This window comes from Carassius gibelio, chromosome A20 (genome assembly GCF_023724105.1).
Source record: "Carassius gibelio isolate Cgi1373 ecotype wild population from Czech Republic chromosome A20, carGib1.2-hapl.c, whole genome shotgun sequence".
NCBI classification, from domain to species: domain Eukaryota; kingdom Metazoa; phylum Chordata; class Actinopteri; order Cypriniformes; family Cyprinidae; genus Carassius; species Carassius gibelio.
Genome location: NC_068390.1, coordinates 16,640,778 through 16,667,102, shown reverse-complemented (window position 1 = coordinate 16,667,102; position 26,325 = coordinate 16,640,778). Strand labels below are relative to the sequence as shown.

The following is a 26,325-nucleotide window of genomic DNA, read 5'->3' as shown; positions in this document are numbered from 1 at the left end:
GTATTTTGCTAAAATTATTTTCTTAAAATGCCTATACAGCCCCTATCTCAGGCTCTCAAATTAGTTTATGTCTGGTTAAATCCTTTTAATGCCTACATGTTCCAACAGCTCGACTGCCTTTGCAGCCAGTGAGCTTGTGGTTTTGGAAACCATCTCTAGATGCCTGGAAACCTCTTGTGGCGCTTACTGTGACGCATACAAACTCTGTATTTGTCCAAACAAATTACTTTAGCATGGAAGGAACTTTTCGTTCTTATTGGGTAAATAGTCTACCTGACTAAGACATCAGAAGCGGTTTAATAAAACGACCCTTCATTAGAACCAAGGAATGCTTTTAATTAAACAAATCTTTCTTTAAATATTGCAAATTTATTGATTTGCTCATTTAATGTAAAATGTACTAAACTTTGTTGGGTTTATTGACGGTACTCTTCCTCTTACAGGCCTACCTACCTTATAATTGTTCATTAATAGATATTTTTGGCAATTGGAAAATCAATCTACTATCTTTTGTCCGTGTGCATGTATTTCTTCTTGCTTGTTTGTTGGAAGCGCAAAGCACACCACTGCCTGCCTGATCTTGTTTATGCGCTTTCGTGTTACTCTTTGATTATCCACTTGGTGGCGCTGTTTTGTGCTTATGGTTACAGTATGTTTGTAACATCCGTTAACACATTATGAACTGACCTCATGAATGCATTTGAGAAGCTTAATGTGTAGGCTTGGCTGTCAAAATGCACTCTTCTACTGAATAAGTAATAGATGGTTTATGTGTTCTCCGATTACATTGTATATTGTGAGTTAATTCCAGCCCATCGTTTCGAGTCTACAGTAAAGTGAAGTATACAGTAAAGAGCTGCTAGAAGACATTTGGCAGTTTTGTTTCCTACAATGGATTGTAGATAAATATACACCTCATTCGGCACTCTCTTAGTTTTCTGTCATAAAGTATCCCGAAATCCCCACAAAAACGAGTTGTGTGAGTGAACCGTTCAAATAAATCAAACTGAATCGCGAACCTTTTGCAACCCTGATTCTAAACATTTGTTAGAAAAACACAGATGACGTGAGTACAGAAATAAATTATTGGGGACATTTATTCTTAGGTTGGTATACGGTAATCTCTTGATCATCAGACAAGAATTTAGATGTAATATTTTACTGCTTAAAGGGTTAGTTCACCCAAAAATGTTAATTCGTCCATAGGTGTATGTGACTTTTTTCTTTTATAATAATCCATTTGCAGTTATATAAAAAATTGTTCTTGCAATTCCAATCCTTTCAATGGGGGTAAGCAGGTTTTTTTTTTTTTTGTCAATAGTTCAGAAGACGTTTTTGTAAGATAAATATGCAGATTTCAAATGTATGCTAACTGTGGGAGGCTAAATGTTCAGGTGGAAGAAGGAAGACATATGCGTCGCATGCACCTCTGGGAAATATAGGAGCAATGGAAACAAAGTTTATTTACTTTAGTAAAGGAAAACAATGTTTATTTTGTTTGAAATCTGGATATTTATCTTACAAAAATGCATGGATTTGCTACACGGGGCCTTTATTCACCCCCCGGAGCTGTGTGAGGGACGTTTTATTACAGATGCACACACTTTATTCAACGTCTTCTGAACTGTTGACAACAAACACCTACCCCCATTGAAAGGCTTGGAAGAGCAAGAACATATTTTAATATAACTCCGACTGGATTATTCTGAAAGAAGAAAGTCACATGCACCAAGGATGTTTCGAGGGTGAGTAGAAGACGAGCGGCAATCTCCCGCTCTCTCTCGTGAAGCTAACAAGGAAGTGACTAAAACTGCAATTCATCGACTGGCCACTGGAGGCTGGCTGCAAGAGGGATTTAACCCTATGTTGAAATGCCCAACTTCACAGCATAAAAAAACGTTTACAGCCTGGTTCAAAAAATATTTGGTCTATATGGCTAATTTTGCCCCTAATGATGACTGTGAGATGGGTGTGGCTTCAGCAACCAGCTCTGGCCTTTTTGCCCATTTTCGATTTTCCATGAGAGTCGTGCGGTGACGCGCTGCCAAGATGGCTCACTCTGCACACTTTGAGCTTCAAAAACGCTTTTCAGGAGTCTACGGGTGATGTCACGGACACTACGTCCATGTTTTTATACAGTCTATGGAAAAAGATAGACAAATCTTCATTCATGGGTGAACTAACCCTTTAATACAAAAACATAATCCACACTAAGGGCCCTTACATAGTCAACGTGAGAAACGCGAGCAAGCAACGCAAGCGACGCGCTCCCTTTCATAGTCTAAACAGTGGACGCAAGCGTCACGGGCGATTCGTGTATGCAATACACCGCTCACGCAACAGGGGGTAGTAGAGTCGGGGTGATATTAGTAGAGTCGGGTCGCGTGATATTCAGATCACAATGGCATTATGTTGCTGATTTTACATCGGCAGCAACAAAGGCAATGCAGAGATAAATGTGGATCAATAGGTATAAGTTCGGATATTTTTTCCTCTTCGCCTGCCATTGTATTCAAACCTTCTTCTTCTGTAAACACAATATACTAAAATTAATGTACAATACTTGCAATGTCGCCCCCACCGACAACGCATAGTATTGCATACACATTTGGCTACGCACCGACGCATAATGGCGGCAAAAGCGTAACGATGCGTAGTCTCGGGGACGCGTATGCGTACAGATGCGTTGACTATGAAACTGCTCTAAATGTAAAATGCGCGCTGCTTTCTCTGCATTGTCACAAGGGGCGCTGGAGCGTAGAGGTGAGAATCATGGTGAGAGCAACAGTTCTTATTACTGAACCGAGAAAATGTTTACTGTTTAATGTTTACTTAGTAAGTACTTTTTAATGGCAGAATCATCCAAATGATCATTGGTTTGTATTCACATACTTGCATTAAGTATATTCTACCCTTATAAGAATAACAAAAGAAGAATTTCTTTAGAAAACTTTTAGAAGTTATTTCTTAGGTCTTAACATTACATCCAAAAATGACTTAAGCTATATTTTAGGCCTGTTTTTCTCAAAAATGGCCTTATCCGTGACATCTGTGCCAAAGCCTGTTTCCGTTACACCCTGCTAAATGAATTTCTTCTCCATTATGGCTATAATTATATGTTCAAAATCAGCAGAGTTCTGCCTTGAATCACAGACCCTTCTGTGCCCCTCTGATTTGATCTGGTTTACATGATTTCCTTTTAAGGCAGGTCTGTTTGTCACGACTGTGGGTGTCTGGTCCTCATGGGAGCTGGTCGTGCCAACTTCAGTAATGGAGAGTCTTTCCATAACACATCATCCACCCACTCCAGTCATATGTTTACAGGCACGGTTCTCTTGAAGGTGCGCTTTACAGCACTTCCCACTGCAACCTGGTCCTTTTGTAGTTCTGTCATTACATGCCATTAAGCACAGACTTTGGCTGTCACCCTTAAAATATTAACCTTTCATGAGTAATGTATCCTGCAAGCTCAGATAAACCTCTGGACAATTCTAGTATTTTGTAAAATATATATTTTTTTTTTTTGACATTTAACAGATTCCTTTTTTTCCAGAGCAATTTAGTTTAGAACTCTGAGTTCCCCTGCTGTCTGTTCAAAATTAATCTGGTCTCTAGACTGACCTTATGCAATCTTTAATTTTCTTCCTGATTCATAATTCCAATCCACCCACACTCTAGTGTGTTGTGTGGCTACGCATCCAGGTCATGTCTTCTCCTCTCTTTTTTCAATTTTATTATATATATTATTTAACTTTATTATTATTATCTGAATCATTATATATTGATATATAACTATCTGAATTATTATTGTATTACATATTCATTATAATAATTCTGGGTAGTAATAATAATAATAGTTATTATTATAATTATTATTTTGTAATTTGCATATGATGCTAGAAAACCCCAGTATAAATTCACATGTTGGATTTGGCTTTTTCCACTTTCTCCTTATCTGTTACTCCCACCATCTGTCCTCTCACATCAGAAACAGTTGACAATAATGTGTGAAGAATCTGAGAATGAAGAGCTGTGACTTGACTTATGTAGCTAAATTCATGGACTCACCAACCTTCAGCTAAAATACAATATATATATTGCTTTGCATGAACAAACATCATGCTTAAATTGTCACTTTTCTGTTGACCCACTTTGTGGGTGTGTATGTTCACAGATAACCAAGTGCTATGTGATATACAGCTTTTAGAGCCTTTTGCGATTCTTCTTTGAAATATTTCAAAATGGCAACTGACCCATGCCATCTGTTTATGACAAAGTCACTTGCATATGCATGCTGGCCAAAAATATGACTGAGATTATAAGCCAAGAACCTCAGATGCTGCAAAAAAAATATGTAAATTATGAAATTAGCTGTTATGAGTTAAAAACAACACATGTTGATTGCTGTCAGTGTGTTTAATGACATATTCACGATCCTTCTCTGACATCAGAGGAATAAATTTAGGGATTTATTTTTGAGCTTGTGTGCATGTCATGCATACATCAAACAGTACAGTCATACGCTGCATCCATCTTTGACAGAAGAAAAACAATCAAATTGGTAATTTATTTCGTCTTGCATGATGAGTGTAGGTATTAATCAAAGGTGTCTCTTAAAAGTATTTGATAAGATTAAATCTGTGCATCACTAAATCCCATATCCTCCCCTTTGTGAATAACCTGGATGAAAAATTGTTGTGGAGAATGTGGAGGAAAAGACTTTGGGCCCCAGCCCCTGAGTCCGCTCCAGTTTCGACTCCAGCCCGTGTTTTACAGACCAGCCCAGAGAGGGCTCGTGTTCTCGCGCCCAGCCCAAGGAGGGCTCCGGTCCCTGCGCCCAGCACAAAGAGGGCTCCAGTTCCCACGTCCAGCCTAAGGAGGGCTCCAGTCCCCAAGTCAAGCCTAAGAAGGGCCACAGTTCCGTCATATGTCATCAGCCCGGAACTCTTTCAGTGTGCAACCGTTGGCGTAAGCTACATTAAAATAATTATTAAAAATTTAAAATTTTTATATTTTTCTTACAAAAACGCATCGATTCATTACAGGAGGCCTTTGTTCAACCCCTGGTGCCGTGTTAGACAAGTTTTTAATGGCATTAAACAGCTTGAAAGATCAAAGACCATTTTTAACACAACTCTGACTGGATTTGTCTGAAAGAAGAAAGTCATATACACCTAGGATGGCGAGGTTTAGTAATTTATGGCCTAATTTTCATCTTTTGGGTAAACTAACCTTTTAAGCCCTCACTGTGAAACTAGGCCTAAATGTTTGAAACCCTTTTAGTGTTACGTTGGATATATTTCTTTCTATAAAACAAAGTATGTACAGAGTTGAAGTCAACCCCAAAATGGATCCCCTGCTACCTTTTCTCATAATCTTTTTCATTTGTAGTATTCAAATTATTAAAGTGGTCACATGTTGTTGCATAAAATAACATTATTTTGTGTACTTGGTGTAATGAACTGTGTTTGTGGTTTAAGGTTCAAAAAACATTATTTTCCACATACTGTACATTATTGTTTTGGCATTTGTTGCATCCAATGGGGACATAATTACGGATTACAATGACTAATACTGTCTTATAGACTAATAGAGTATATATATCTGAACAATTACACTACCGTTCAAAAGATTTTTTTTTATTATTTTTGCAATGTTCTTGAAAGTCTCATATGCTCAGCAAGGTTGCTTTTATTTGATAATTTATTTTAGTAAAAACTGATATATTATTACAATTTAAAAATAGCTGTTTTCTGTTGAATACATTTTAAAATGTAATTTATTCCTATATGGCACAGCTGAATTTTCAGCAGCCATTACTTCAGTGTCAAATTGTTCTACAGAAGGTTTAAAATAAGAGCATTTTATTTGAAATATAAATCTTTAGTAATGTTAAAAATGTCTTATACTGTTACCTTTGATCAAGCAATTTCTTTTTGAATAAAAGTATAAATTTCAAAGTTCAAAAACATTTTACTGACTACAAACTTTTGAATGGTGGTGGTGTATGTCAACTTTGTAATGGATCTTCTGTACATTATATCTGTATGGCTATATACTGTATGTCTGTGCCCTTGTAAATATGGCAACCTTAAAGGCATAGTCCACCCAGGAATGTACCTTCTCTCCTTATTTACTCACGGACATGTCATTCCAAACCTGTATGACTTACTTTCACCTGCAGAACTTTAAGGAAGACATTTTAAAGAATCTTTGTAACCAAACAATTTCAGTTCCTATTGACTTAATTGTATTTCTTACCTATGCAATTTGAAATCAATTCGAACCATTTGTTCACCTACATTATTGAAAATATCCTCCAATTCATGTTTCTTCCCCTTTTCCACTCCACATTCCTTCACTACGCAACCACTATAAACATTTGAAATTATGTTTCCCATAACTTGCTCCTTGTATTTTAAATGGGGCTTGAAGAGGTTGAAAAACTGTATTTTTCCTATGCCGTAAACATTGTTCGCTCATCTGAAGCTAATGGGACTCTCCTGAGGGACAGTGCTGTTTGTTTGGTTGAATGGAATGCTGATGCTTAATGTGATGAAGAAGTCCCCATGGACAACTGATGCCTGGAGGCTTCTCACTGTGAGAGAGACACTTAGACTGAGGGATACTTCAGGTCACTTAAAAACCACCGAGTCATACAATTTCCAGTATCAATGGTATGGCTTGTCCAGCAGGAATTCAAAATTGTTATTGTTGCTAGATATTTGTTTTATTGGACTAGTTTGGTTAATGAGGCCAAATATAGATTTGAAAGGGATGTAAATGTCTGTGTTAATTAAGCAAACGATTCCCCTTAGACAACACTCTACTGATTTAATGTGTCATCTCCCTAATGCTCCCTAAAACACGAATTCCCCATTTACACTATGACATCTTACTATAAACTAATTCATACTGTTTGGCACGTATACTGCATAAATGATCTAAACTCATCTGCAGGGTTTGACCTGCATTTCTTGCGTTTTCAGAGATTGGTGATCCATGGGAATAAGCATCTGGTCCGTTTTAGGTTAGTGTCACTGTCCTGCTGTTATCTTAAAGTGCTTTGAAAAGTATGGTTTAAAACATAATTTATGAGTCTGACATTTCTCAGAGAGTCTGACCAATGTTACATAATTATACGCTAATAATACAATTAAGAAAAAAAAGAGAACAAACTGACTAGAAACTATTTTGGGAAGATGATGTTCATAAACAGATTACTTTGTGGCAAAAATAATGGTTATGCTTATTGTCCATATAAAATATAAAAATATGGATATAAACATGGACCAACATTTTTTTTATGCCTTTATTATTCAGAATCATAAAAAAAACAATATTAATGGAAGTGAAAGGATGGCTTAGTGTAATAATAGTAATAATTATTATTATTATACAGGAAGAGTTTAATTCCCGAATATGTGCCATTTTTAAACAATCATAACCACTCCACTTTATATTATTTAAATGCAAAACTTATTTGCATTTAAATAACGTAGCTGATATATAAATGCTATGTGGTGTTTAAGCAGGACACCTTTCTTTATAATATAAGTAATCACTTTATAGCTCATAAGCTGTAAACATATCTGGTTTAATAATCATTGCACCGAATGAAAAATATTAGTTTATTTCATACATCATATTTCAGTTATTATATAGATTTCTCAACACACAGTGATTTTTAAAAGACACTTTAAAATGTCAACATGGGTGAGTTTGCACAGTGTATTTCTTCTACTTGTCATCTATTCTGCATTCAGACAGATATTGCATTCCTGAACTCTATAGGCAAAGTTTATTTAAGTAGCTTTAAACAGTGTTTCACTTGCTCACAATTACTGCACAATGAAACAAACGCTACTGGAGGATGTTTGCCCATCGTTGGAGATGTGAATGGCTCATTTTCCTGTTGCTCCAAAGGACGTTGTATCGCTTAACCACAGTCCTTTTCTTCATTTGCAAAACGATAACAGTTAGTTCTTGTCCTTGATTTGCCAAGAGTTCCAGGACATCATATTTAGTCTAACCGCACTGTTATGTTTAACGTCTTGTATCACACTGCTTGTCTATGTTTGGAAAAACTGGAGTGAATGTAGAGTAGAGTAATCTCTTTCCTGTTTGATTAAAAATACAAAGCTTTAATGCTTTGACTTCTTTCGGAACTATTTTAATCGGAACGATATATATACAGACTAACTGTCCATTTTTTGTCTTAAATGTAATAGATATTAAATGCATGAGTATAAAAGCTATATCTCATAATTGTTTTGTTATTCTGAATATGAGCGTGACTGTGATTATCCACAACTGAATTATAGATTGTCACAGTGCCTGCACTTTTTCAGCAGCCTTGGTTCTGGAAGTAATTCTCCCATTCATTCATCATTCGTTTTAATCCATGAACTAAACTAACCAGCTATTAAGTGAATTACACTTGATTTAAAGCATATATATATGAAAATGAATGGGAGTTTTACTTTCAGAACCCAGCTATTGCACTCTTTAATGTAACATCAACCTTTAAATTAGTTTTTCAAAGCAGGTAGGTCAACACAGTTTCTGTCCTTGAAATAGCAACAAAATTAACAAACTGTTTGATGACTTCTCTCACATTTGCAGTAGTTATTTCTCAACATCATATAATTACGTGCCACACAAATAATCTAGTGTCACACTCCACTTGCTGCATTCTCTGTGTCCTTGGTAACTAACTCCTCTTGCAATGGAGACGAGCCCTCTGTTAATTCCAGACCATGTTCTGTCAAAGAGGAGACGTCAGGTCTTGCACTGTAGCTCGTCCAAGATTCTTGGTCAGTTATAGAAGAGGCTGAATCCCCCATGTTTGGCCAGTTCTCAGTGGCACCATCCCCAGAACTGGCGTAGACAGTTTCTGACACGTGGCTAATTTCTGCTGTACTGAAACGTCCTAGTTGGTCGTGAATGTGCAAAGAGTCAATTGTTCCTGTTTGGTCAGTATTCTTTGTTGTGGGGATATTGAGAAGGCCTCCATTGCCATTGGTATCACCCCCGTGTCTCTGTGAAGAAGTGGAGTGGGCATATGTGGGGGTCTGTGTTGATCTCAGGCTGACCGCTGGTGTATTATTCATTTTGACTGTGGTTGGTAAGTCACTTGTTGTGATGTTATTCGTGTTTATGGGAATAGTTGCAGCCGTCACCAATACATCTGGCCGTCCAGACACAGATGAAGACGTCGGTTTCCAGACCAAACTGTAATAAATTGCCAGTATAATAGCAGCCAAAGACACCGACAAGACATATGCGAATACAGTAGCCAGTCTCACCCACTTTTTATTGGTTTTAGCAGCCATTTTAGCTTTTTTGTCGCCCGTGTATGTGGCCGGTTTGCCCCGTTCCATGTTTGGCATAAAGTCCCGTTCCCTCATGTTCGCGCGGTTTCTCCCTCTGTGCTTCTGAGCGCCGTCCGTCTTGAACGCTTGATATTGACAGATTATTCAAGAGAACTGCTGACGGGTTAATACTCAGCTTTTGTCGATTATCCACGTCGCTGGTTATTTTTCCATTCATTTATCATTCCTCCGATCTTGCAAGTCCACAAGAGCGATCTGCTTCCAGCATGACAGTAGCATGTGGACGTTATCCCATGCAGAGACTCTTCCTGACAGCAATAGATGACTATAGATCTCACTCCGTCGACAGCAAAACCAGTGCTGAGATGTGATGATGAATGACATGCGAACAGACATACAGACAGTCTCAGTGTTACACAGTGAGGGGACCGTGTGCTATAGAGCGAAAGCGAAGAGAGGCGGGTCTCACTACAGTGCGCACTAACAAGTCGCTCCCCAGCTAAACGTCATCCAGTCAGAATCCCCATGACTGTTTTTAGGTAGTTGACGATTAACATTGACATGAACATGCTTATATTTAAACGGAAAATCTTTTATCACATTTGGTCACAAAAGCTCATATTGTAGGCTATAATAGGCTAAGTGGGGGAATTATTTCGAATGTTTTCGATGCTATACTGTCAACCACCCTTTTTTTATTATTTATAGTAAACTTTATAAATCATTGGACAATTATGCACAAATAAACAGGCATTTTGACTGATTTAAGTCCTTTGTCCCGGGTCTCAATTTGCTTAATAGTTTTCTCTACGTAGCAGCTTATTTATTTATTTGTTTTTTTTTTTTTTTTCAATTAAAATGCAATTTGTCCAAATCTCAGAAACAAGTTTCCATCTCTATTAAATAGATATTAACATTGTCAGATAGCCTATAATAACAAAATATTATATGCCTATTGGTACCGTCATATGTTTGCCAAATGTACTGCATTGTGTGAAAAGATTTATACAATTTTTGCCTGTTTTATAAATAATGCTTTTGTACCTTTGTGCCTTATTTTAACACGTTAGTCACCAAGTGCATGGATGCCACCAGGTGGACAAACAGCTACACTGCACTATGACTGAAATAATGGCCAATCTCAAGTTATTGTGTGCATTCATTCACCAGGATAGAGGTTAAATCAGTATCAGTGTGTGTATAATTTAATGCCATAATATTTTACTCCAGTAACAATTTGTCATATTAAAAGGCACACTATTGTCAATGGTTATTGTAATACAAACTTGAAATAATTTAAATGGATACATTTTAGGATATTTGTAAATGAGGAAGTGTTGTGTCTAATTCTGTATACTTCTCATTTTTACTCTCTGTCTGTTTAACACGTCTCAATATGTTTTTCACACAGATAGGTTTTTATTTATTTATTTTATTTTATTTTTTTTTATTAACCAGGGACAAACTCTGAGGACAGATGTTGACCTTAGATGACCTGACTATTGGCATTGCAGGACAGGAACAGATTTTTGTTGGTTAGTGGTTTAAGTATTCAGGACTTAAACTTCTGAAATGTGGACTTGGCTGTGGGTGCTGAACATGCAACCTAATTGGGAATAAAACTTAATGGGGTATTAATGTAAGCAAATGGCACTCACAATCACTGATCAAATAAAAGCTTCTTGCTTAATCTCGAGTTGGCATGTGAGTGTGGTTCTCTATCCATTTACGTTTTATACACCAGTTACTTATCAAAATAAAAATGCCAGAACTATTCAATTTATACAAACATAGGTTTGAAATCTAAATATATCTAGGTTTATTAAATCTAAAAACAAATATAATTATAGACTTAAAGAAAACAGACAATCTCATGTACAAAGAAATCATTATGATTATGTTAATCATTATTATAAACAATAGCCATTTAGGATTTTTTTTTCTCTTCTTTTTGGTAATTAAAACAATTTATAATTTAAGTAAATTTGCCATTTAACATCTTTGTCCAAAATAAATTAATCTGACGTAAGGGTCTTATCCTTGGAAAAAATAAATAAAAAATCATGGGTTCACTATAGTGACAAAAAGATTGCACAGTCTGAGGAAGTGATGTCAAAAGACAATGTGTATATATATAAGTATGAGAACTGAGAGCGAAACCTCTTACTAAAAGAGAATAAGAAAATGAATTTACTCTTGGGCACATGTCTTGGATTGCTGTTCAACTTTGTTGATTTTAATACAGGTAATACAGAAAAATGCCAGTCAGTATGGATAGTTTTCATAATGAATATAATATTTTTCATATTCAATATATATTTTTTTAATTAGGTTTTATAGTTAAGGTTATGTTTGTGTTTATATTAAGGTGCTCATATAATTGAAGAAGAAAAGATAGCCTTCCTTGGAGGGCATGTGAGTTTGCTGTGCCTTAATCTGTTGACACAGACAAACTGCAGCAATGTTACATGGTTGTCTAATGATAATCCTGCCATTGAGTTGGTCACCCTTGGTAAACACAATCCGGACAGGTCACAGAGAGAAGGCAGAGTGCATCTGATGTCTAACTGCTCTCTACACATCAGTGAACTCAAAGCTGCAGATCATGGATGTTACACCTGCCGTCAGTATTCAGGTGTGCATGGAAGCAAAATGGGAGAGGATGCAAGAATTTGCTTGACTATTAATGAAAGTAAGCTAATTCTCAAATTCATCAAACTTTATGGCATGATTTATCAGTGTCCTTCACTTTTAGAAAACAATATGTGTAAAGTTTTAAATTAATTTAAATCTTGATTTTACTATGTATACAATATTTATATGTGTATTAGCATTTTATATTAATAGAATTTAACATTAACATTAACAATAGATTTCTACCAGTTGTTTTCCTTGTTTTTTCAGCTGTCCATTCCTTGAACAATAATGACAGCAGTGATGACAGAGAAGGTGATATATCATCCACCAAATACTTCCATAAATCTTATTGTCACTGCAGTGTTCAACAGCAATCTTATATTTGTATCCCTTGTTGGCAGTTGTTCTGTGTAAATTAGTAGTTCAACATCAGTAGAAAGGGCTAAAAGAGATGGATTAAACACATTTAGCAAAATGCAGTATGGTGTGCTGGTAGAAAAACCTAAAAACATATAAATAAGCCTTTGAATTCTAATTACATTATCTTCTTTCTTGGTTTCTTGTCAAACAGCATACCATACATAACCTCATAATACAACTTAATACATTATAGTGTATAGAAACACAAAGACATTATATCTACATAATGCTATAATGCTGTTGTTTTTTCATCTTCTTCTTCTTTTAAAGACCTGTTAATGATAATAATTGCGTCAGTGCTCATCGTCGGTGCTTTGTCGGTGACAGCACTCATCATTTGGCACAGATATCACAGGAGAGGACAAGGTGAGTCACGGTTACCTTACAGTCTCATTCTTTACAACTGTGCTGTATCTTTTAACTTACCCAATCTTCAACCCTGAAAATGTGCACTTTCTTTCTTTCTTTTTTCTTTCTCTTTTAGTGTGGACATTATTTAAAAATCAAAACGTATTGGAATTTGAAACCAAAATAACTGAACATGAACACAAGAATGTGAGTAAAATGTCAATTGGATATAGCATGTACATCTCGATTTACCGGTGTGTTGCTTTACTCAATTTACTGAATTCTGTTCTTATCACTTGAACAGGGTGAAGATGTGCACTACGTTGAGTTAAACCTCAATGTAATGAAACCAAGGAAAGTGGACACAGACAAAGTAGTGGACAATGACCAAAAAACTGAATATGCTGTCATAAAACTCCGCTAATCGCTGTAAACATGTTACACTAAATAATTCCTCACTTGTACAGCATAAAATAAGTTGATTTCCTCGACTGCATGAGTCATGTGTGCAACACTTTATCACAGATTATGATTCCCATGAGGTCTTTGTCTGTATTTGGTCACTGGATACTCACAAGTCACAAGTTTGTTGAACTTCCCATTCTGTCGCTCTCTCTTTTGTCACAACCATTTTTCCATTTGTTTCTTCTTTTAGCTTTACTTCTTCATTAAATTAAGATAAACAATTTTTGCCTCAGTCTTAACTTCTGTAAAATAACATTACAATTGCAAACATCAAAATCACACAAATTTAATGCAAACTGGTTTTTGTGATCGGTATTTGTGAAATATATGAAACAGGAGAATGAAACGCATCACATTAATGATTGTAAATGTAGTAAGGGTTATTGGTGGGGGGAAATTAAATGCTACTAAAGATGCAAATCACCATGAGTGGGGTCAAATCTGAAGAGACAAGTATGCAACTATGGGTCATCAACCACAAGTCATTTACTAAAAATTACACTCTTGTAACCACAACCATGAAATGTCATACATCAGCAGTTTGTCATACAGAACTTCCCAAAAGAGCTGTTCAATCGTTTTACATTCCTTGTGAAGTTTTAGGTTTTAAACACAAACACACAGTTTTGTGTGTGTGTGTGTGTGTGTGTGTTTAAAATTAGGTCTGTGGTTCAAATGATCTTTCACATTCTATCTTCATGCCTTAAATGTGAATTTTGGCTGTTTTTCATGCAAGTTGCTATATAAGGACTGCTGTGCGCCGCTTACCCAATTCCTCAAGCACATAAATTCTCATTCCTGAGCTAGCCTAGTTGTACTCCTTATTTAGTAAGTGGGCTTTACTGTCATATTTAATGTGAAGTTGAACACCAATTCTGTGAAATCACAAGAAAGGAAACCACACACACACACACACAAAACTTTAATAAAATGTTAACTGTTTAATTATAAACGTGTATTTTAGTCTCATGGCTTAAAACCATTTTCATTTTATTTGTAATTTCTATGTGATAACAAACCCCCATTACAGGAAATAATGATCTCCATGAAGACATTATGTGTATGTGTTAAAGACACCAGAGCAACATATGTAATCATCCATGTAAAAATTGTAGGTGATGGGAAACAATTGACATTTTATGTTCAGCATGCAATATATCAAATAGCTCCTTTAAACAAATATTTTTGTAAAAAAAAAAAAAAAATTTGACATTAGACATAGACTTAGACATTTTGTCACGATTTTGGAAATAAAATGAAATGAAATGGAATGAAAGAATGAATGAATAAATAAATAACATGTTCATTAACCAAAGCGAAGATTGTTAGTTAATAAGGAAAAGAGGCACCTTAAATGTGTTTCCTTTAGTTTGTATTTGGTGGTTAATGGGGTGAAGTGCCTTTAAAAGCAAACTCTGGCTAGCAGAACCCATGTTGAGATTGTCCAATAGGTGTCAAGTGCCTGCTCTTGACTGTGACTGAGTCCACACTGCCAAGCTCAAGAACAAAAGGTTGCAAGACTCTCCTCATCTGTGTCCCACAGATCTTTGACGACCCCCTCAAACCTCCAACACAAGCACGGCCCATACCCAAGCACACACATACAATCTCAGCATGTGGCAGACTTCTGGAGTCGACCCAATGCTGCCCCATTTGCATTTTAAGCACAGGATGGAAAGAGAACACTTGGGGTGTTTTAGCCCACAACAGCTCATCAACAAATAAGCTCCACATTTTAGCAAGAACGTCTGTTATCACACTTATTTAATACTTCTTCTTTTTTCTTTTTTTTACTATATACACTCTAGAAATAAGGTTATTTTTATTGGCATTGATGGTTCCACAAAAAAACTTTTTAACATCCATGGAACCTTTTCACTGAACAAAAGGTTATTTTTTAATGAAAGAAGCTTCTTCAGATTAATACAATATTCTTAACACACCAAAATTGTTATTTTAAGAAAGAAAAAACTATTTTTTTAAACCATACTATGTACATGTTGGCTGACTTTTAGAGTACAAGTTTGTTTGAGTTGCAACCTTTGGACTGTGCATTTTAGACAGTTAATAATAATAATGCATTTTTGGGCATAAGCATTAATAAAAGCAAGCGAATATTTCAGCATTGTTTTATGCCTGGCACAAAACTGAACTGGAGAGAGTAAATTCAGGAAGAGAGATGTAGTTCAGGCAGGTGAGGGGTGGTGTGGAGGTGGTGTGTGGCTGAAGCAGTAGAAACAAAAGGTTCTGTGAAAAGCTTGCAAAAGGTGCACAGGCAGAGGTGTTAAAAGTGATACCCTGAGGAAACAAGAGGCAAATAAGCACCTTACCAGATCTGTGTTTCTCTCTGCCATTTGCACACACTGTCTGCTCTAGCACAACTCCATTAAACAAAAGAGTGAGCTTAACCTTGTGTGGCCTGTGTGGTTTTTAGTGAGATGAACACACATACAGCACTATGAACGAATAGGTAAAAGTTTAAGTAAATAGCATACCTGCTGAATTTACTGAACCTATAGAGAATGATAAAAGTTGTGCTCTGGTGGGTTATAATGGAAAATAAGGCCTTGCTTATCCAATAAAAGAGAGCACTACACTAAACATCCCCAGGTATACAGAAAAAATCCACCTACATCTGACTGAAACCAGACCCCAGGCTTCGGCATGGAAAGAAAACACTTCAAAGCCATTGTCTGAGGGTGTTCACTTTGAGCTATGGAAATGGAAATTTCCAGCATTCCTCAATGATAATTGGCTAACTCCAAAAGTGCAATGAAGCTTAACTTTAATTACCAAGGAAGCTATAGACCTTATTTAAACTTTATTGTCTATTTAAGATATTTTCCTTTTTTTATATATATATATTATTGCTAACATTTAAGGCCAAACTATAAACTCAATGTTTTTTATTTATTTATTTTTTTTTACTACTATTAACTGATTTGGGGGATGCTTAGATGTAAGGGTAGGGTATAGTATTATTATCTTAAAACCCATTGTGTCTATAATAAGTCCTCACTAAAACAGTTTCCACTGATAGCCTATAGGTGTGTGTTTGTATGTAATGTATGTGTGTGAGTGAGTGAGTGAGTGAGTGAGTGAGTGAGTGAGTGCGTGAGTGCGTGCGTGCGTGAGTGCGTGCGTACAGGGGTTCAACACAACTCAGTGATTGACAATTTCCTGGAGGGAGGTCCCTTCCTTATCATGTGACATTTCCACTGCTGGGGTTCAGATTGCGCTCGTTGTCTCACCTATGATGAGCACGTTGTCCACCTTACACAATGGATTAAACCTGGAGTTGTGAATAGGTGTAAGTTTGACTACTTTACGAAGCTGATTTCTTAAGGGAGGGAAACGCGAAAAACAAGGTGAGGTATTTGCGCTTTCATTTTATTCGTTTGAATATAGTGCACTTTGCACGGTACTGTTTGTTTTTATTCTGAATAATTCAGTTCTAATATGAGGAAAGTTTTGTGTTCTTAAGTGTATTTTTTTAGGTGTATTTTCTCTTATGTTATTAAATGACATATAACCTAGATTACTTTGCTGTTTCAAAGTAAATTAACAAACATGTTCATGTATAACCGCAAACGAAAGTGCAGGTAAGTGTTCGTATGATGGATTGTGTTTTCGCGTGTAACGGAGACTCTGGTGCGTTTGGACGTCACTGTCAGTCTCATTTGTGAAAAGCATTTTGTAACTGACCTCTCTGTGTGATGATGTGCGGTTTATTTGTTTCTGTTTAATACATGTTATTCAAAGAGTAAAGTTCATAGCTGCCCAATAATGTCCATTTCTAAAAAGGTTCCATAAAAGTCAGTGGAAGTCTAGAGTAGACTGCATGTGTGCAAATCTACAAAAAAGATACCGCAAAATGTGCAGTCAGACCTAATGTATGGCTGCACATATTGTAACTATTTATTTTATTTATAACAATGCATATTCCTTTAACCAGACATTTGTGGGAAAGGGGTAAAACCAAGTGTGATAAACTAAGTGACTGATAGATATTGATAAACCAATAATGCTTTTTTAGAATGCTATTTTTTACTGATAATGTTATCATGAAATTAAGAAAGTCTTACAATTTATTCTATAATCGTCAACTCTGTAAAATGCATGTGTGATTCTTTTGGACTATCTTTTGTCTTTTTTTCCCATAAAAATGGGTTACTGGTTAAATTGTTGTATGTTATGCCAATCACACCCATCTCTTTACAAAGGGCCATTGCTATATTACATTAATCAGCATTGTTATCACTATTAACACTTTTGAATGAATTCATTTCATACAAAAGTTTTAAGATATTTAACATCTGTCAGTAAAACAAAATGTATGCATTTTGGCAACCGCTGTAAATATTTATTACTAATGCTAATCCTGTTGTTTCTTCTTTTTGTGAAGGCATGATTCAGAGGACAGAGCTGGTGCTCTCGGTCTTGGGTGAGCTGCAGGAGGCCACAGAGTGCATGGGTCTTGATGCTTTAACTAAAGTTGCTGTGGAGGTGGAGCAGGTCCTGGCCCCTTTGCATCTTCCTACAGCACTCTGTCCTGAGATCTCTTTATGGCTGGGCATTGACGCAGTGGCTCACAGACTGTACCCAGCAGATGCACCGACGGGTTTACTTCCTCTGGTCTGCAAAGGAGAAGGAAACCTGCTGTTTGATGCAGCTAGCATGCTTCTGGTGGGCTCTACGAGCCTGAGTCTGGAGCTGCAGGTCAGAACTGTGGTGGAGATGCTGCTTTGGAAGAGATACTACCTGTGTGGTATGATTGACTCAAAGGTCATGCTGCAAGCGGTTAGGTTTTCGCTCTGCACCGAGGAGTCTCAGGACATGCTCAATCTGCCGATTCAAGTGCTGGAAGCCATCTTTGATGCCGATGTCAAGGCCTCCTGTTTCCCCGGCTCATTTGCGAACATGTGGCACGTGTATGCGCTGGCATCCGTCTTGCAGTGCAACATTTATTCGGTTTATCCCATGTACAATTTAAAAATTCGGCCCTATTTCAATCGGGTCATTCGCCCGAGGACGTGGTCGAAAGATGGTGGGTCCTTGACCCTTCACATCATGTGGTCGGGTGACTTGGAGGCAGGCTCTGTTTTTAAACCCCACAACTTTGTGGCCTTAATTCATGCGAGCGACCTCAAAATCGGGAGTCCCAACAGTGAGCAGCGAATGTCCTCGGTGAAGTCCATGGATCTTCTGAATCAGGACTCCCAGCTGTCTTACCCCAACCTTAAAGACAAGTTCAACATCACCAAAAGTACCTTTTACCGCTGGAAGAGGCAAAGCATCGAGTATCACAACAAATCGGTGGCCAGGTATGAGGCCAAACACTTTTTCCTGACATCCTACAAGCAAGGGAAGCTTATTCCCCTCAGCCAGTTCAAACAGCTTTTCCCGGAAATTCCAAGATCCACTTATTATGCGTGGAAGCAAGAGCTTGTGTCCATTTGCAGTGTCTCAGGTGGCTCCATGGGGGAGCTGAGTCCTGCAGACATCACTGAACAGGAATACTGGTCCTCACCTGAAGTCAAGAAGGAGCCCAGCCAAGGGACCTTTGCTAGCGTGTCGGCCTTCAAATGTGAGAAACTGGAAGGAGAACGTGCACAAAATGTGGCTTTGATGCAGGAGGCGAAAAAGAGCTTGCAGAACTGCATCGTTGCAAACATGGCGTTCCCCTACAGAATTTTCAAAAGAAGGTTTCCAGGCATCTCCAGATCCACATACTACAATTGGAGGAGGGAAGCCATGCTGTTTACGCCTTTCAAAGAGCTCTCGGGTAGCAGCGAGGAAAGCTCAGATGCTGATAAAACACAGAGTCCCAGAGGTCACGTGTCCCCTGCTAAGTTTGACAGACAAAAACTGTCACCCAGAGTGAAGATCTCCAGACACAAGCAAAGAAGCCTGAGGCTGGTGTACCACCAGAGGAAAACATTAAGAGAAGAAGCCAAAATGCTGATCCAGAGGTCAAAGATGTCCTTCATCAAATTCAAGCTCAAGTTCCCTTCGGTTTCCTCCTCTTTCTACTGGCTCTGGAGAGATTCTTTGAACAGGAAAACCAAGAAGCCAGTCATGATGTCTGAGACGCAGAGATCCCAGAGCTTGGCTGTCTCAACAGGTGTATTTGAAAATATAAATACTCAAAGAACATTTTCTTTTGATGGGAACATGGTTTGCCTGAATGGACAGAAAGTTTGTCCCTCTGAATTCACACTGCCTGAATACTCCCTGCCTGACCAGTCTAGGAATGAACAGATGTTTGTGATGGATGTCGTGGCACTGGCCAATTTCAAGGCCAAAGCAAAGCTGTTCTTGCAACAACGCTTTGAAGAAAAGTCCTTCCCCACATTCAGAGAATTCCGGTCTTACTTTCCTCTTACTCCTCGTTCCACATACTACATGTGGAAGAGGGCTCTGCATCACGGGGTGCCATTAATTCATGGCTGAATGTTGTGTTCTATCCCTCACAGCTGTGAAGTCCTGTAAATAAGTCCAGTTTTTTATAGTTCACAATGCATTGTTCTTTTGAGTTTGACTGTGTATTTTTTGAGTCACCCACATAATTGCAGTTCATGCATCTTAATTATTTGTCCCATTCCTTTATTTGACCACTTGGTTCTAGCTCAAGGACATTTGCGTGTGTGTGAAGTCAGACAGTCTTTGTGTCCACCTACAGTAAGTGCTGATGGCCTCCAGGCAAAAGGCAGTTCAAAGACATTTTCAGGATCTCAAATGCCTCTTTTCTGACCACCAACCCCCTTATATTTACAATTTAAATTAGTTCAAAGTTCTGATTAGGGTCATTTTATTTCTTTTTTTATTTTCTTTAAATTGTTTTTGAGACTTTTTTTATTTCTATATAGTTTTTGTTCAGTTTAAACTGTGAAATTACAGCTGATGATTTTTCTTGAACAAAAAAAAATGTATAGTATTTTAATTCGTACCCTGGAGTGTTCTTTCTTTTCTATTTCTTTTTTTTTCTACATATATATTTTTATACTGACAATTTAATGTTATCTCTGCTTGGGAAATCTTTATGTGGCCAATTTAAAATGGATTCCTCACGTTTGAATGTTACAGAATTGTTGCTGTTTTGCACATTCTTTTTGAACATGTTTCTTGGTTTCTTTCCTCCTTTTTTTTGCTGCCGCTGAAGGGCAATCTCACTTGATTCTGTTAGTGTTTTCTAAGGTTTAACTACTTTACTGACTTCTCCTGCTTCACCATTATAGTGTTATGTAACTCTCGATTAAACATGAGTTCACAATGTGCTCCCTGGATGAATTTGTTAAGCACAAAACTAATTTTGTTAATTTCATTATGTTGAGCATCTAATGTATGAGACCAGTTGCTATGTGCAATAAAACCTGTTCACTGTTATATACCCAATTTTCACTCTGTTGGTGAGTGTTTCTGCAATAAATGGAACTTTAAAAGAATAAATGTGTTAAATTTCAGTTGAGGCAGATCAGTAGCATTTGGGAAGAAACTTTATTGTCGTTTAAAGGTGGGGTACAATGGTGTTTCGTGTATTCAGAGTTGTTCACAGCGTTAAAGAGATGGATTCTCATGCTAAACATGGCCAAAGTTGTAAAAAATAATTTAGAAGAATGACTGAGAATTTATGTGCCGAAAATCTTACTTCCGGGTTGGTACAAGTTTCGGCTGGTTTTTTTTTTCATGTTTTTTTTTTTCGATCAAGGATCTAATGACGTAGACAAGAGCGGAACATAGAGCGGAACTCCTTATATGAGCATTTCTGTCGGAAAAGCGCGCCCGCGCACACGTTGGCCAGAGGAGAGCTAGACCGCGCACATCAACACGCTTCGAAATCTGCGTAGGATTTGTTAGAGAATGCCTCAAAATAAGTGCGTTTTTGGATGTGAGGGAAAGTTTACCGTGTTCTAACCCCAAGAACCCGGCGTTTGTGTGTTCTGGTCATTTGAGTGACGAATGTTTTATAAACAAGGCCCAAGTCGACGATGGATTTGCACATCTTTTGCTATTAAAACATGGAGCCGTCCCTGTGATAAAAGACCCCATTCATGTAAGTACAATTACATCAGATTTCTGTATTTATTTTTGGGGAAATCAGCACATAAGTGAATATATGTTAATGGAAACAACACAAAACATCAGGGTTATAGCTCTGACTATGGCACTCCGCAGTTCGGCTTTTTCCGGAAAAGAATCGAAAAGTTGTATTTTTCTTTTACAAAATGATAAAACTTAAGACTTTTTGGATATATGAAGGATGCAGTACTACTCTAAAGGTACTCAAGATTAACATGAGATTAGGTGAAACTGTGTTTGTTATGTACCCTTCAAGTTAGCTTAAGTTTAAGTTCTTGTTTTTTATTATTATTTTTTCCTCAGGGTGTAATTTGTTCTAAAAGTGGCAAATAAGGTATTCTGAGAGCTTGCTGCTATACTTAACACTGTGATGTCTGTCTTATTTGTGGAGCACTTCTTAGACCCCGATTTCACCACAGCTTCAATAAGTGTTTACCTCACAAAAGCATGAAAATAATTGGCAGGAGGGATGAGCAACATTATAAAGGAGTTTTTTTTATGGATGCCAGAATGCTACAGAAGTATGTTGGTTTTAGTTTGCACCTTTTTAATGGATGGACTCATATATTTATGAGAATCCCCAAAGGGGACAGAATCTAGAAAATCGAGAGAGGGTAAAAAGAGAGCAAAACCTTTTAAATCTTGGACTCACCCTCTTTCTAAAAGCTGATTCCCCTCAGCCAGTTGAGACAGCTTTTCCCGGAAATTCCAAGATCCACTTAAGCCCCTTTCACACTGCCATTCCGGCAAATACAGGGGTAAAGTGTTCCTGTAATTTAGTGATGGGATTTATGGCTCTTTGAGGGGATCCGGATCTTCGCGATCCGTTCCTTTCAAAGAGCCGTTCAAAAGAATGGCTCTTTTGGCTCTTTTTAAATATTTAGTCAGTTTTAAGAAGCCAGCTTGGGAGCATCTCAGTTTATCCTGGAAATAATCACTGGGAGGTATTATGAGGTGAGATTTGTAGTCAAATAATTAAAGCTCAGATATCACACACCAATATCTGAGTTTGAATTATTCTGAAATATTGATTATTACCTCATTTCTCATGTGTCGACTATATTCCATAGGGTTGCACAAATCCCTCTGCTTAGACAGTGACATCATTATTTTGATTTACCTTTAGTACAAAGTGTGTGTGTGTGTGTGTGTGTGTGTGTGTGTGTGTGTGTGTGTGTGTGTGTGTGTGTGTGTGTGTGTAAAACTACGTCGACTTATGTTATTCATACAATACCTACTCACAAATAAACATAAAAAACAAAGCCGGCTGCAATGAATTTCTGTGCAAAACAGCTTTTACTACAAACACTTCCACACAAGAACATTGTTATCACACAAGAACATTTTGATAGAAAACAAATTTTTTTTTTAAGTAGATAAAATTAGAATAAATAAAATGGAAATGTCTACATACTACATACTATTACTACTGTAAACTTTGCAAATAGGACATCAGCCCCTTCAAGTCAATGAACAATAACAAAGTGGGCTGCAATGAATGTCTGTGGAAAAAAGCTTTTAGTGAAACATTTCTATACAAGTACAGTATCACAAAAGAACATTTTTAATGATTTTAAAATAAGTTTTAAATGAACACAAAATGCAATGTAAATGCATGCACAACTAATAACTAATATCATCACGCTATAAAGGGTTGGCCTGCGCTGGGTGCGCCCCTCCCCCTATAACTGTTCTGTCTCCTGGCGGAGCTCATTTGTATGAACACGCATAGGAAAAAAGAACGATAGAAAGAACGGCTCCTCTCCAGTCGCGACTCGGCTCCCATCGTTCATGTTTATGAGCCGTTCAAAAGAATCGGTTCGTTCGCGAACGTCACAACTCTACTGTAATTGTTCCCTGGTCGCTAGATTTGGCACTTTCACACTGCCAGTGATGACCCGGTATATGTGCGTGCTTTCACACACAACCCTTGAAGATCCCGTAAGGACACGTGACATCAGCGCGTGACGTGAAATGTACGAGTCGACCACGCTAGGCACGATATACTTTAACTGAAGCAAGCAAACGGTCTCTGCGTCAGCGCGGAAAGTGAGGAACTAACTGATCTCTGCTTCATTACAGTTTGCACATATGTTTTCGTCGCGAATGTTGATCTTCCTTCAAAACAGCCGGTAAAAAAGTCGCGCGATAACGCGCGTCATCACTTCGATACCGAATTAGATCTGGCTTTTGTTCACACAGCGCTCGTTCCGGATCGATTACCGCAATGTTACTATGTCCCCGACCCGGGTTCGATTCGGTAATCAATTCCGGGACGTGGTTGCTTTCACACAGAAGGCGACCAGGCAATGCTACGGGAATATTGCGGGTCCGACGTGCAGTGTGAAAGGGGCTTTACTGTGCATGGAAGCAGAGCTTGTGTCCACACGCAGTGTCTCGGGTGGCTCCAAAAATCAAGTAAATAAACCAAGAATGCACCTGTGAGATGTGTGTTTGTATTTTTTTTATTTTTTTTTATTTTATTTTTTTATAGAAGTTGTTTCAGGTCATGAAAAAGTATTTGGATATAAATGCACTAGATGGCAGTGGCGGGCTGTCTTTAGGAGCATCTTTTTTTTTAGGGCTGCTGGGCCATCCTTTATGCAATGGCTTGCTGAGATTCCCCATGTAGTTTATTTTTTAAAACAAATTAATGTTAATAAAATAATGTCATATATAGTTTTTAGAAAATCAAAAAGGAAAATGAAAAGAGGTTAGTCAATTCATAAACTGAATCCAAACTTAAACCATTAAATAGTTAAATGTAGTCATTATGGCATTGACTAGTTTCTATCTTATCTTTGTTGAATTTAAAAAAGGTAACTACAGCTCATAAAAGTATTTGCTTCAACTAGGCGTAATCCCTTCATATTTAGAGAAATAATCATTGAACATTATGAATATTTTTCTTACATTTTCTTTGTTTTAGAGACATTAGTGGGACCTTTACTTGGACATCACCTGTGCCGTTTTGGTGTGCCGTCTACTGAGTGCAAAAATTAGGGCAAATGGGAAGATACTGCTGAAGACGCTTTCCTCAAGAAGTGAGTAAGGTAATTATTAAGTTGGCTTGAAAAAGCCAACTTACTGAAATACTATTTAAACAACTACTTCTTCTTCTTCTTCTTCTGATACTAAATTGTAAAATGTATCTCCTCCTAGAGCTTTTAAGCTAGAACCACCAAACTCAGGTCAGACCTTAAGACTAGGGATGGGTGCCGAAACCCGGTATTAAAATTGAAAACTCCCACTTAATAATAAAGAGTGACGATGGCGAAGAGATTTGCTTTATAATGTTATCGTGCACATTTTATGTTACCAAACATTTCTGCGAGATCTCTCATGCGCGCCGCGGAGGCTGTCTGTCAGTCACACACAACAAGAACGAGCGCGGCGCACACACACGCATAAGGCCGGCGACACACTGGAGTCGTGGCGCAAGCGTCTCAGCTGCGTGGCGTTTTTAATTTGGCTCCCATGTTAACAGGTTAGAGCTTGCAGACTGCCTGCGTGAGACGCGCTGAAAACGTGTGCATGCTAGAAATAGAACCGACGCCTATTTTTTACGTGACACGTGCAAGTGTTGGAAGCGTTTCCAGGCAAAATATAATAGTAAAATATGTTTATATGTCTTTTTGTACACAAATACATATTAATTCATGACATTTTGAAATTTTAAAGTCTATAGGTTGACATAAATTCAGAAATAAATGTAATTTAAAAAATAAATAAATAATTATCGATTAACAAATATCGCACCTGTCAAACATAGTCTATTTTGACGTCAATACTGTTGACGGTGTCCTTTATCAGTAGGCGTAGGAGTAAGTGTGTAAAAAAAAAATTGATATTGTTGTCATGAAGACAAGAGCCTGTTCTGTCGGCGGTCTCCCTACAGCAGCAGCAGCGTGCCAGCGCCGCGTCAGGCACGCTCCTGGTTGATTCACTTGCTAATCATGCTAACAACATGCTACAGACATGCTAGTCACTTGCTAATCATGCTAATGACATGCTGGGAAGATGCTAGTTACACGTTAGATTCAAACTTTCTGGCTAGGCTTTTTCAAGCCAACTTAAAGTTTGACCACAAACTTTAATATCTAGTTTTCTTTAAATTTCTGTGGAAATTGTTAACTGTGATGACAAGCACTCATCAGGAACAACTTAACACTGGATTTTCAAAAGTATGTGAAATATTTAAAGTTCACAGCATAGAATCTTTAAAATATGTCAGAGAGTTTTACACACTGGTTTATTAGTGTGGCGAATTTTCCACGCTTCAAAAAGTGATGATGAATGAAACGAATAGGGCTGGGTAAAAAAAAATAGATTTTTCGATTAATCGTTTTTTAAAATGTGGTCGATTCAAAATCGATTCTCAAAGGCCATGAATCGATTTTTTTTCCATATTTATTTCCATAGACATTGAACGTAAGATTAGCGTTAATCTAATTACAAATCTTCTCCACTAGATGTCACCCTCTTATGTGCCTTGTGCGATGTTACCAACGAACCTGTCATTCATTCATTCAGTTTAAAGCAGTGGTTCTCAACCCGCGGCCCGTCACGAATTCAATTGCGCCCACCATTTGCTGAACACACACACACACAAAACTTTTGCAACTCACTTGAAGAAGATAAAGCAAATGGAAACACCATATACTACGCAGCAATCATCCTTAATTGAAAGAAATGTGGCAAAAACATCTCTGGAGAGAACCTCATATTATTAAATTCGAAAGTGCTTTCCATATTTGGATCAACACAGGCTACATTTGTGAACGCACATTTTCTGCAATGTTGCGAGTCAGGTCATGCTCCCGTTCGCGTCTTATAGACTGCATCTTAAAGCCTCTTATACTTTCTGCGTCCGCGAGTCCGCTAAAGACCGCTATGCAGGCATGATGTAAACATCGCCATCGGAGTGTGTGTACCGAGGCTCTGAGCAGACAACCGCGCGGACAGGTGCGCGTGGTCAGTACTCTTCAATAGCCCATTTGCACATGTTCAGGCACTATGAAGAAGCCTATTGCCAATCGAA

General features: G+C 37.6%; 3 protein-coding genes across 3 annotated transcripts; 2 read left to right on the top strand and 1 right to left on the bottom strand.

Annotated features, from left to right (window-relative positions):
- Positions 1–7,617: 7,617 nt before the first annotated feature.
- Positions 7,618–9,770, bottom strand: LOC127938095 (uncharacterized). The gene has a single exon (XM_052534504.1). It carries the CDS (start codon positions 9,408–9,410, stop codon positions 8,676–8,678), a length of 735 nt encoding a protein of 244 aa, XP_052390464.1. The 5' UTR covers positions 9,411–9,770; the 3' UTR covers positions 7,618–8,675.
- A 1,693-nt stretch (positions 9,771–11,463) lies between these two features.
- On the top strand, positions 11,464–13,426 carry LOC127938719 (uncharacterized). The gene is made up of 6 exons (XM_052535540.1): positions 11,464–11,580; positions 11,704–12,027; positions 12,240–12,284; positions 12,663–12,758; positions 12,877–12,947; positions 13,045–13,426. The coding sequence occupies exons 1-6, from the start codon at positions 11,520–11,522 to the stop codon at positions 13,162–13,164; spliced, it is 717 nt and encodes a 238-aa protein (XP_052391500.1). The 5' UTR covers positions 11,464–11,519; the 3' UTR covers positions 13,165–13,426.
- Positions 13,427–16,398: 2,972 nt separating this feature from the next.
- LOC127938073 (vertnin) lies at positions 16,399–20,600 on the top strand. Its single transcript, XM_052534467.1, has 2 exons — positions 16,399–16,573; positions 17,611–20,600. Exon 2 carries the CDS (start codon positions 17,613–17,615, stop codon positions 19,656–19,658), a length of 2,046 nt encoding a protein of 681 aa, XP_052390427.1. The 5' UTR covers positions 16,399–16,573; positions 17,611–17,612; the 3' UTR covers positions 19,659–20,600.
- The last annotated feature ends 5,725 nt before the right edge of the window (positions 20,601–26,325 follow it).